Source organism: Pogona vitticeps, chromosome 5 (genome assembly GCF_051106095.1).
Source record: "Pogona vitticeps strain Pit_001003342236 chromosome 5, PviZW2.1, whole genome shotgun sequence".
Lineage (NCBI taxonomy): Eukaryota > Metazoa > Chordata > Lepidosauria > Squamata > Agamidae > Pogona > Pogona vitticeps.
In genome coordinates this window covers 150277617-150290288 of record NC_135787.1, presented here as the reverse complement: position 1 = coordinate 150290288, position 12672 = coordinate 150277617, and the positions used below count along the sequence as shown (strand labels likewise).

The window sequence follows — 12672 nt, the reverse complement described above, 5'->3', positions numbered from 1 at the left end:
TGGCCTTTCCGTTGTTTGGGGCCCACAATTGCTACAGCCAACATGGGCAAGGGTGAGAAATGATGGGGACTGCAGTCCTAAAACATCTGGAGGGCCGCAGGATAGGCCACAGCTGGTTGCCCGCCCTTGCCTTAACTCTACAATACATCAGCTCCTGAGTTCATAAAGCTCTGTTCTGTGCAGCGCAAAGCCCCACGTTTTTGGCTGTCCACAAAAAAATCTTGCTAGAAATTAAATAGTAAAGAACAAGAAAGAAGGAAGATCCTCTAAGTTTCTACAAGCAATCAAAGTAATATTGAACGGCTGTACGACCAAGTTTGCTTTGCAAGAAATGTCGCCTTGCTCCAAGAACCTCCAGAGAGACATAAAAGGTTTTTCATGACAATACTTTTGCACCAGATCAATGGTCAAAATCCTGTCCTTAAAAGTTGGGGTTGGGGGCCGAGAGGTGAGGCGGAGATCCAGACACAAACGAGATCCAGACGCGAGCCTACTTATCTCCCTGCAACCCTTACCTACCTCTCGACTGTATACTTCCCCGGCCGTGTTTGCATTGGCTTTAGACTTAGGTAAAGATTATCATTATTAATATCAAAACCAAACACGTTAATTGCAAAGCCAGGCCGGCTCCTTTGGTGCTGCCCGCGGGGTCACAGCCGCCCGGCGGGGAGTGTGAGCCGGGAGGGGATTTTGCTTGCTTGCTTTAATGAGAAAGAAGCCTTCCTGGAGTCCCGCTCGCCTACTCCAAACAACTGCTCACGTTACTCTGCTTTGCGGGCGAGGACGAAGAGAGGAATCCAACCCCTTTGGGGGATGCTGAAATATCAGACCCAAGAAAGCCGGGGGCGTCGCTGTCCCTGTCAGCAGTGGCTTGACCCTGCAGCTTTTTTTGTATGCCTTTACCTGGGAGTAAACGTTACTGCAAACACCGGGGCTTGCCTCCGAGTAATGATCGCAGTGTTGGAAGCGTTGAAGGCTGGACACGAGGAACTTCCGAGCCAGAAAAAGGGCGACACTTTGGGCTACATCCAATTGCATTACCCCAGTTAGAGTAGACCCACTGGATCAGTGGAATTTGCCTAGGACGTCACAGATCCTATCTTTGCAATGGATAGACTACGTGGGACTGACAACGGGATTTCGCTTTGTTTCCTAACGCGCCTGGGCAGCGATCCGAAAGCCGATCCGCTTCCTAAAATTGACTTCTAAGCAGATGTGTGTGGGATTGCGCTCTTAAACCTTTTCTCCGTTCAAGGTTTAATTTTCTTTTTTGATTAGAAACGTGCGGTTTCCAAACCTCTCCCACAAGCGAAGAAGTGAAGGTAGAGAAGGGAAGGACTTTGTTACGGGAAGTACCGTCCTTAGATGAGCCCGCACGCACTCACGAAATTATTTATTTGTTCAGAATTCACCGACGTACAGCGGAAAACGATGACAAACCGTCGTTTTGTTTTCTTCACCTGCACTTTTACAGCGGGACCCGAAGTAGGCTGCCTAGAGAATAAATCACGTCGCTCTTTAGGGAACACGTTTTCTCAATCGACAGTGGGGAAAAGTCAGCGTGAATTTTAATTTGACACCATATAGCACAGGTAATGTGTACGTGGCTCTTCAATGAATGCTTACTACTAGATAATGTTATCTGACAGCAAATTCTCAAAAAAATATTATCAAGTTAAGAAATTGTTTCCCTCCCTACTTTTTCCTATTTGCAGGAAGGTGCTCTCTCAACATACCAGATCCAGTAATTTCCAATTCCATACATAACTCTGTGACAAGTACACCCGATTGCATTCCCACATGTACTTACGTGCCCAGATGAAACTGGAGTCACTTACTTCCAAGGAACTTGGCTAATAAGCAATGCAGCCATTAATATTAAATGACATAATCATAATAATATCCTTAGAGTCATTGGAGGCCAGCCCCAACCACAAATACATAAATATTGGACCCTACATCACAATCCTTCTTTTTGTGCAAAGTCAATAGTCTGTTCAACAAGACTTATTCTCCTATAAATGTGCAGAGGACTGAAGCCCTATAAAGTGATGTAAAATTGTGATTTGCTAATATCAATATAGCTTAACCTGGGGCAGTTCTCTTTCATGTGATAGTTTTTTAAAAACAGATTTGTGCAAACTCTCCAAAAAAGCGCAGCCCCAGTTTAAACAGGGTTACTCTATAGAGAGCCCCCTGATTTCTATGGGTCTTCTTTCCAGTAAATAAACTCAAGGTTGTAGTCCTCCCGATGAGGAAATAATGTAGTGCACATAAGCTTGCCAGTTATTTTGAACTACAGATCCCATCAGCCCCAGACATCACACTGATTGAGGCTGATGGACTTTGTGGTTCCAGAGATTCAGAGGGCCACTGGTTGGAGAAGGCTAAAAGGGGAACCTCAGACAGACATCCCATTCATGTTTTCTCAGGAAAACATCCCACGGATTGTGGCCCAGGAGCTTCTATCAGTGACCAGAAATGTTCCTGTGTGGAAGATCCTCCCCCCTTGGAGTATAAACATTGAAAAAAAAAGCTGGTCACAAAAAAGCAAAACAGGATACGCAAGCCAAGTTTTAAATACCTGGAGTGTGGAAACTCTACCTCTCACTTAGCAGTCTAGAAATGGGAAGTGGGGGGGGGGGAGGAGAGAGAGAGACGTTGAGTGGAAAGAGAGATTGGACATGTTATGGTTTCTTGGTGGTCGCCCCCTTCCTGTGATTATAAACAAATCTGGTACATCTTGTGAAGCGCTCCCTCACAGGCCTTTCCAGTCTAAGAAGTGGGTTGTTTTTCTATGGGCCTCTCTAGGGCAGGGTTGTTTGTTGCCATCTTTCCAGCTACTTAACCCCTTCCTGTAATGAGGACCCCTCCCAAGGGATTGGGCAAACTCCTGTCATGGCCTCTCTAGAGCCCGACCCCCATCAATTCTGCCCACTAAGAAGAGATGGCTTTCCACAAGCTTTTCCTGGGAGCTCTGCAAGATGCCATTGTTAATTCACACTTTGGTTCAGAAGACCTTCTTTGAAGCAGGAGACCAAGCAACCGCATGGATTTTCACTTCCAACAGATGGGGGGGGGGGAAGGGAGGAAGGGGCTGCTCATTCAGGTTGATGGGTGAAGGTGACAAGAGCAGAAGCCACAAAAACAGAGAGAAGCAGATGAACACAACAAATTAGTGGAGATCACCAAACTCTTTACTGCCTCGTTTATGTCACCACTTCAAAGAAGCACTCCAAGGCTTTTATTGGTATGAATTCAGTAAAAATAAAAAATAAAAAGGTACATATCACTCTAAGGAAACTCAATTCACTCACACAGGGGATGCTTGAATCTGCTTTAAAATAATATTAACTGTTCTTCAAACTTTAAATCTATTGTCAATTCTTTTGGGAGCCCTGCTGACCACAAAGTCAACGTACAAATGCATGAAATACATAGAATGGCTAATAGTCGTTTGATTTAAAATATATCCCCATCATGAGGGAATAAAGAAGGAATCCATGGATAATTATAATTTTGCTCTTGGGATCTCTAATTGTATCACCCTGAAAGGGACAAAAACGAACAGTAAAAAAATATATATATATACACAAAAGCAATTTATTTTACAACCTTGGGAACATTGTCCATTTTTAATAACACGCTGCATTTTAAATATTATATATATATATACATATTTATTTTGCTTTCTTTCTTTAAAAAAGAGAAAAATACTAAAATTATATACAAACCCCACACACAAACACAAAAACTGTTTTTGTGGTTTTTTAAAAAAGGATTATACTTTACAATAAAATAAAATAATCCACAACAAGGAGCTTCCTTCAATCAGGAATGGATTTTGTATTATACAAAGGATGCTCACTAATAAACACAAGGCTATATAATATATTAATTTTTATAAGCAGAAGAGGCGCAACTTTCGGTTGAAATAAAAATAACGTTGAAATGGGGCGGGGGCGCGCCGGCCTTCGGACTTTGTCGAAGGGCAAAACTTCCTTTTAAGAAGATGAAATTTTATTTGTTCAGCTGTGTGTGCCTTCACAACGCGTCTCCCCCCCCCTCCCGCACACGCACCCCATCTAGGATTTCCAGAAGATTAAATTAATTCGTGGTTTAGTTTAAAGGGCGAAGGGGATCGACAGTTCTTGCGGTGTCTGTTTCCAAAAATACTACCGGGCCGCCCGCTACTTCTCCACCACTTCCTCCCCGTTGGGGACCTTGCGATCTTCCGAGGAGATACTGTCGACGATCGATGAGAGGCAACGGAGACTGGTGGACGCCGAAGAATCGACGAGGGATCCTCCTGGAAAGGAGAAGGAAGCCATTTTAATAAACAGAGGTCCAGAAGGGACGTTTGTTCCACGTTAACTCCAAGCCGCGAAACGATAAGGCCGCCACTTATTTGGAAGTGAAAGCAACACAGGGTTGCGGTGCCACTTTAAATGCTATTGCATGGATTCGGACATGAGCTTTCACGGGCTAAAATCCCTTTCATCTGATCCAAAAGCCGAAGACGACCCAAACCCTCTGCGGGTGATTTGGGAACGAGGACGGCTATTTTCCGCCGAGGGTTTCTCGACAAAGTCAACCAAATTAGGCCCGGGCGATCGTCCCACCCTTCTAAACTTCTGTTGGGAATATTAACAGGGCCGGCTTTCTATTCAAAGGGGCTGCGATCGCAATCCTAAACACACGCTCAGAATTAAGCTCCTCCCACTGGGTTCAGTAGGACCTGCTTTCCTGGGAGGTGTTTTCAGGATAGCAGCTGGACAATAGTCCAGCAGTGAAACACCGCCGGATTCATTGGCTTCCGCTTTCAGCCCAGTGCGGTTCAGGATTTGGGGAGGAGGGACTTTTTCAGGCTGCGATCCACGCTATTTACTTTGGAGTAACACAACGGGACTACTCCAGCAAGTAAATACGTTGAAGCGTCTTGCCTTCGACGGGACGTTTTAGGCAGGTTGCTGCTGCCTCTTCGGCTCTGGAGGCGAGATCCAGGGAAGGGCGATGGAAGCTTTACTCCTGAGGAGAGGCGAGAGGGGAAATTCTAGGGACACGCTTTAATCTATGTTCGCATGGGGGGGGGAAACGCCACACCGGGCGCCACTGCTCAAGATCGGGGGGTCTTATTGGCACCAGCCTGTTTTACTGAGGCTGAAATTATCCGCCGACAAAGTTGCCCTCACTGTCCCGCCTCGCCCCCGCCACGCATTCAAGCGACCAGTATCTACGTACTGCTGGAGGAGCGGTGTTAGGAAACAAACCCATTGATTCGTTTCATAGAGGCTGCACCCACTGGGAACTCAAGGCTCCAGAAGGCTATATGTTTCAAGCCCAGAAATGCAGGACTAGGGGCATTCAGACGGCCAAGCCAGACCGGATCCGGTGCCATTGAGGAGTTTTGAGTTCAGGTGGTGCGCAGAAAGAGCAACACACCCGCACGCGCGCGCGCGCACACACACACACCCCGCGCCTCCAGGGCAGGGGGGGGGGAAACAGGCGCCGCCCGCCGGCCTCGGGAAACTCCTCGGCGTGGGCTTTACCTTCCTTGGCGCTGATCGGGAGCGCCCTGGAATGCGGAGGGCCGCTGGGCCAGTCGGCGCTGCAGGTGCTCAGGAAGTCCGGAGCGGGTATCTGAAGGATGAAGGCGAGAGAGAGAGAGTTTGAGGAGAGGGGGGCGGGGGCGGGAACGGGGAGGGCCGCCCACCAGCAGAGCGACGGTGCCCCCGCCACCCGGTCCCCCCGTTTCCCCAGGCTAATAAGGGAGAGGACCAAGGCCGGCGCGCGCGACAGTGGCAGAGGCGGCGCTTACGTTCCCTTGCTTGGGGCTGAAGGGGAAAGCCGCGCCCTCGGCGCCCTCGCCGCCGCCGCCGCCGGCGGGCAGCAGCAGCAGCTCCTGGCTTTTGTCCTGCTGGTCGAGCCGGTGGAGGAGGTCCTGGAGCCTCTCGATGTAGCTGATGGCGCTGCGCAGGATCTCCACCTTGGGCAGCCTCTGGTTGGGGTTGGCCACCGTCCGCCTCTTGAGGGCCTCGAAGGCCTCGTTGATCTTCTTGAGGCGCCGCCTCTCGCGCAGGGTGGCCGCCTTGCGCCGGTCGGTGGGCGCCGATTTCCTCTTGCAAGTCTTGCAGGCCCAGATGAGGCACTGGCCCGGGCAGTGGGGCGCCTGGAGGCCCGGCGGCGCCAGCACGTGCTGCTGCTGCTGCTGCTCCTCCCCGCCGCTGCTGCTGCTGCTGCTGTCGCTGCTAGAGGAGCCGCCGCCGCCGCCGCCGCCGCCGCCGGCCTCCGGGGCCAGCTGGTCCTGGCACGAGGAGGGCGAGAGGGTGCCGTCGCTGCCCGGGTAGAGGGGCGAGCCCTCGGCCATGTCCAGCTGCTGCAGGGCGCCATTCTCGCCGTCCAAGTAGAAGAAGTAGGAGCCGGTTTCGAAAAGGTCCATCATCATGCTCTGGCCCGTCGCCTCTGTGCCGCCTGCCGGAGGAGGGTGAGGGGCTCCCAAAAGGAACCCCCCAGGGAGCGAGCCAGCGAGCGGGCGAGCGGGAGAGAGAAAAGCGGCCGGACGGAATTTAATTAGCGCGGTGACATAAGGCCCTCCGGCTGCTTTATATATATAGTAGCCGCTGAAACCCTATCCAAGTTTTAGCTGTCGCCGCGCATCACCCTCCAGAGAAGCCAGACCAGCCACCGCCACCCTCGCCTCATGGGTGCTGCCGCTGGCCTCGAGCTCATCATCACCTAGTCAGAAAGGGGACACCCCTCCCTGGCACCCAAAGCAACCTCCCCTCTTCCCCCCCCCTAAATAAACGGGAGGCCCATTAAGAAAAGCCCCGGGTGGCTGGCGGGTGGGAGAGAGTGGCAAGAGGTCAGCCCAGGCGTGCGTGGCCTGCCTTGGAGGGGAGCCTCGGCCTGGCAGGGAGGAAGGGGGGGGGTGAGGGAAGTTGATGTGCAGCCAAAGTGCCAAGGCTTAACAGGAAAAGCCTTCCCTGCTCCAAGCTAAATATAGAGCTCCAAGAAGGGATGGGATAGGCCCGAACGTTTATTCTTGCAAATAAGCAGGCAGATACCTTTGTTGGGTTGCATGTTGGTGTTTTTCTAACATAACTGTCTTTATGACTCAAGGCCCGGGGGCTCCTACCAAAGGTATGGGGGGGGGGGAAAGGTTGCTGCTGGGGTTAGAGAGCATGAGCAGCTGGCTCAGGTAGAAAATCATGGGAAGATGGCCACAAACCCCTGGCAACGTCCATGTATGCCACACAGCCTGTCCTGAGACCCGCACACTAAGCTGTGTCACCAGGGAACATAACTCCCCAACTTGCTGGCTTCTGTATGTGGATTGTGCTGGGTGAGGGGTGGGAGGAGGTTCCTCCTTTTTCCATGTAGTAAAATACCTTGTTCCAGCCCTGCCTGCTGCTGCATGAGCTGCTGCTTCCAGGCAGAGAGTGGTGTCAGACAGAAAAGCCCAGCCTTTAACTGCGGTGGTGCTGGACTATGTGGCTTTGGTCCAGCTGCGATGTCTTCTTGATATCAACCAAAGTGCCTTCAGATCAGTTCACAGGACCAGATGGGCATGCTGCGAATGTGTACTGATTGGGCCGGGGTGCAGCATTCAGTACAGTACATGTCAAATGGCCCAGTGTGTTGATTGATCCACAGTGGGCATCCCTTGTCAACAAAAGGACTGGTTCACACACGTGTTCTTCTCACATGTTTTGGCTGCTTTTCAGAACTTTACCAGGATAATGATGTGCTCCTCATGGCAGAGCCATAGCAATGCCCCCATTTCACAATGCAGATACAACGCAGATACAGTGCAACTGCCTGATACCTGTGTTGGGTTGTATGTTGGTGTTTTTCAAACATAGCCATTTGAAAAACACCATCTCTAGGCATAAGAAGAAACAGGAAGATGAGGCAAAGCAGAGATATCTGTCAGGCACCCATGTGGATTGCCTGGATAGTTCTTGATGCTTTTTATATAGAGAGGCCAATGTGTGGAGATTGTCACCTTCCTTCATCAAGACATTTGTGGGTGAATCTGCAAGCAGTAGCTGCAGTTGAAAAGTAGGAATCTGTACCTTTTGGTTTGTGATGGACCATAGCTATGTTACACTACTGTGATGCTGCACAAAGTGAACATCCCCCATGTGCAAGAAGACCTTATTGGGGCAAAAGGAAACTTGTCAACTACACTAATGGGCCCACTTATTCCGGCAGTTTCTGATATGCATCCTCTCTCCCAAATACCTGCTAGGTCATGAGTGAGCCTTCAGTGTTCTTACTGTATCCAGGTATGTTGAACTACAAACCTTGTAATCCCAAACGGTGCTGATTGCAGAACTCTGAGAGTTGTGGTATCAACACACATGGAATTGTGTTATCAACACCAAGTTGGGAGGAGACTATGGTAGATATTCTGTTTCTGTGACAACAGGGTCTTTCTAAGAGTTTAGGAGTTACATTGCTGAGAAGGGGCTGTTTAACACCTAAGAGAGTGGCTTTCTCAGTATGTGATCAAGATCATGTTAAGTCTAGGAGATACAGCTTTCTGCCTGTTTTCCCATTACTGTGTTCATGCATTGATTTGTGAAGAAAATGAGTCAGTCCTCCTCCTCCTCTTCCTTGAAATCCTAGTCTTATAGTTTTGATTCACCATCACGGTATTAGTGTTTTGTTTTTAATTTATAAAGTCCTGGAAATTAATACATTAGATTTCTGTATCCTAGATAAGAGAATGGTTTCTCCAACATGAAAACAAGTGTTACTGTCTGGTATGTTTGCTAAATGTTTATGTCCAGAAGCAGACTGGTTGACATGTGTATTTAATTGTGCCTATATTAATATGGGTGTTCGTAGGAAATAGCCCCAGTTTCTTATCCTGTTTCTTCTTATGTTTTTATCCTATTTAATCATGTTTTTCTTTAAAAGTCTTAAACATATGACTAGAAGCAGAACTAAACAAGGCCAGAATGTCAGAAAAGTTTGAACCCAAATCGTGGAAAGCTTCTGGATGCAGAGGATTTGCAATCACAAACATACAAAATAAAAAATTAAAATTAAATGGCGAAAGCCATCTTTCATATTTCTCAAGAAATCCCTTCTTTCAAAACATGTATCTTGTATCGTGATTATTCATTTTAATGTACTGGAGAAATTTCATATAAAGGTTTTTCTGTGCCTTTTCATATCCCATGTTATTTCCATGTAGAAAACAGCTTCGAAAGGAAGAAGAAAGGGGTTAGGCAGAGATTGTACAGAAAAAATACTATATGAGAGAAAATGCATGAAAAACAGTTTTGCCCTTGGTTGTTCCTTTTGCATCTTTTCCTGTATGAAGTTTCCTGTATGAAGGAGCCCTTTGTACTTTTGGATTCCCATAAGTTAATGGAGCTCTTGAAAATACTTGGCACTTTAGCAATGGACATCCTAATTGGGTCACCTTTGGGACTGACCATCAGAATTGTCAGTGCAGTGCAAAAAATGTCCTGCGTGGAAGTCAACCTTCAGTCAGATTTGCAGTGGAAGTGCAACAACTGTAGTGGATATTCAAAGGTTGACAGATGCAGACATAATGGGTGGGGAAAATGTGATCTTCCAGATGTTGCTAGACTGCGGCTCCCCATCAGACTTTGCATAGCCGTTGATGAGGGATGATGGGAGTTGTATTTCAACAACATTTAGAGAGCCGCAGATGCCACACACACCATATAGAGGATGCAGAGAGGATGCTTTGCCCCAACAAAGATGTATGAGCATCTTTTGCAAAGTAGCTGAGACAAGTCCACGCTGGCCTGGTACTGATAATTCCACTCCTGCTTAATTTTGACCCATAAAAGCCACTTTAAAAGGCCTAACTCAGATTGGTGCTGCTGTCCCTTTTCTGGATCTGAAGCCAATTCCCATAAGTGGAGTGGAGTAACAATATAGATTGTGTCTCTGTGCTAGGGCTGAACACTTGATCCTCCAGATGTTTGCAAATTACCACTGTTGTCATCCCAAACCATTGGCTACGCTGGCTGTGCTTAATAAAAACTGGAGTTCTAGAAAGCCACAAGGTTCCCAGGTCTATCCTGTTCTGATGCTGAAACCCTAATTTGAATTCCTGAGAAACCTAGATTCAGATTTCAAGGGTCACATAGTACTTCAAAGTGCAATAGTGGATCATAGGGGAAAGCAGTTGTTGGTCATTCTTAAATGGTCAAAAGTAGGAAGAGGAAAAGTTTTCCTCCTGACATATATTCCTCCCAAACACCAAAAAAAAAAAAAAAAAAAAAACCAGAGCTTGAAACATTATTTTTTGGAATTACAGTAGTAATTACGAACGTCCCGACATACAACCATTTCAAGTTATGACCAGCTCCGGCTGCAAAATTTTGCTTCAACTTGCAACCGGAGCTTCAAGTTACAATCAAAAAAGGCAGGGGGAAAAGGTGGAGAGTTCAAATTGCTAACCGTTGGTGGCAGAGTCTGCTTCTTTGTAGCTCTTTCGCCTCAGCAGTTAAAAGTGTGTGATTGGAGGAGGCTTCGGACTGCCTGGTAAGGTAAGGTGCTGTGTTCTGCTTTTTAAAAACTGTTCTGGGTGGGTTTTGCAGCGTGATTTTGGGCTGGGGGAGTTATGTTTCTCTGCTGTGATGGGTCTTGCAGTCTTTGTTTTTTGGTTTGTTTTTTCACATTTCCGATGGGTCTTGCAGGGTTTATTTGCTATCTTGGATTCCCCCCCCCATTTCTGATGGGTTTTGCAGGGCTTGTTTGCTTTCTGGTTTTCTTTTTTCCAATTTCTGATGGGCCTTGCAGGGTTTGTTTGCTTTTTGGTGTTTTTTCCCCCATTTGCAATGGGTCTTGCAGGGTTTGTTTGCTTTTTTGTTTTTGTTTTCCCATTTCCGATGGGTCTTGCAGGGTTTCTTTGCTTTTTGGTTTTCTTTTTTTGCATTTCTGATGGATTTTGCAGGGTTTGGTTGCTTTTTGCTTTGCTTTTTTGCATTTCTGAGGGGTCTTGCATGGTGTGTTTGCTTTTTGTTCTTTTTTCCCCTTCAGCTGGAATGGATTAATCACATTTCCGATGGATCTTGCAGTGTTGCTTTTTGTTTGCTTATTTGTTTTGTTTTGGTGGGGTTTTTTTTCCTTCGGCCGGGACAGATTAATCGCATTTCTGATGGGTCTTGCAGATTTTTTGTTTTTTGTGGTTTTTTGGTGATTTTTTTCTTCAGCCAGAACAGATTAATTGCATTTCAAATTCATTCCTATGGGAAATAGTACTTCGACTTACAACCATTTTGAGTTATGACCAGAGTTCTGGAACCAATTAAGTTCATAAGTCGAGGCACCACTGTACATGAAGTTCCCAGCCAACATAAGGATTCTGAGAGCTATGGTCTTTTTGAAACCTATTTTCCTGTGCTGTACTCCTTGGACTTCACATTCTCACATTCTTTGAGAGCTATGTGGAAGTAAAACAGTCCTCCCTTAAAGACATGAAGAAAGTAAGAGGTTTTAGTTTAGTAGTCAAATGACATCAGGGTAGATGCCACCAGGGTGCTGTTATGGAGAAGGCCTTTCTCCTTGGTAACCACCAGTCAGACTTCAAATGGTGAGCAAACTTGTGGAAGGGTCTCTGGTGAGGATCTTACTGTCGGTAAGACCGCCTGACAATTTTAAGGTATCCCTGAATGTCTTCAGAAGTCAACTTCAGCTCTTTGAATTTGGTTTACATATACAGTGGTGCCTCACATTACGACGTTAATTCGTTCCAGCGAAATCGCTGTAGAATGAAAACGTCGTAATGCGAAATTAAAAAGCCCATAGAAATGCATTAAAACCCGATTAATGCGTTCCTAGGGGGTTGAAACTCACCGTCCAGCGAAGATCCTCCATAGCGCAGCCATTTTCGCTGCCTGTGCAGCGAGGAATCCATCCCAGAAAAGAGCAGGGAGCCATGTTTTTTACCCAGTGGCCATTTTGAAACCGCCAATCAGCTGGCCGAAAAGCAGGGAACTGATAATCACAAAGCGAAATTCCCCCATAGGAAACATTATTTTGCAATCGCAAAACCTTCAACATAAAGCAATTTTGTCGTAAAACAGAGCGCTCGTAATGCGAGGCACCACTGTAAATGGACTGGAAATGAGTTCAGGAAATGGAGAATCAGCATAATAAGATCATAGCATTCAGTCAGTGCTGGCTGGTGCCTATCATGACTGATGGGACAGAAGCACATCAGAGGTTGGGGATAGCCTGAGTCTGGAGTCGGGCAGGTGTCCTACACACAATTAAAATTAGCAATTGTCTGGTTGTATGTTGATTTTCAGAATATAAGCATGTACCAAAATCCATCCATTAGGTATTATTTGGCCTGCTAGCCTTACAGGGGTTTATATACTAGGGGTGGGTGGCTATTTTCAAAGACAATTTACTTGATTATTTCATAGATGCATCCTGCCATACACTTGCATCTGCACCTTTGCAGATGACTACACACCTAAAATATCTATACACCATAAAATCATGGAAAACTTAAATAATTGGGTGATGCCTCTAAGTCCCCCGGTCATGGGGAATTTTAACAAAAGTTAAAAATTTCAAACTTTGTGTATACTTATTCAGTCCCAGATATAATACACATTAACACAGCTATTCAGTCATACATGCACTCATATATTCATATATTTCAACACACCT

The 12672-nt window shown here is 46.7% G+C and overlaps 1 protein-coding gene across 1 annotated transcript; it reads right to left on the bottom strand.

Moving 5' to 3' along the window:
* Positions 1 to 1261: 1261 nt before the first annotated feature.
* Positions 1262 to 6787, bottom strand: MYF6 (myogenic factor 6). The gene is made up of 3 exons (XM_073000320.2): positions 5819 to 6787; positions 5550 to 5640; positions 1262 to 4309 (listed from the first exon to the last, which is right to left on the bottom strand). Exons 1-3 carry the CDS (start codon positions 6443 to 6445, stop codon positions 4191 to 4193), a joined length of 837 nt encoding a protein of 278 aa, XP_072856421.2. The 5' UTR covers positions 6446 to 6787; the 3' UTR covers positions 1262 to 4190.
* Between the last annotated feature and the right edge of the window lie 5885 nt (positions 6788 to 12672).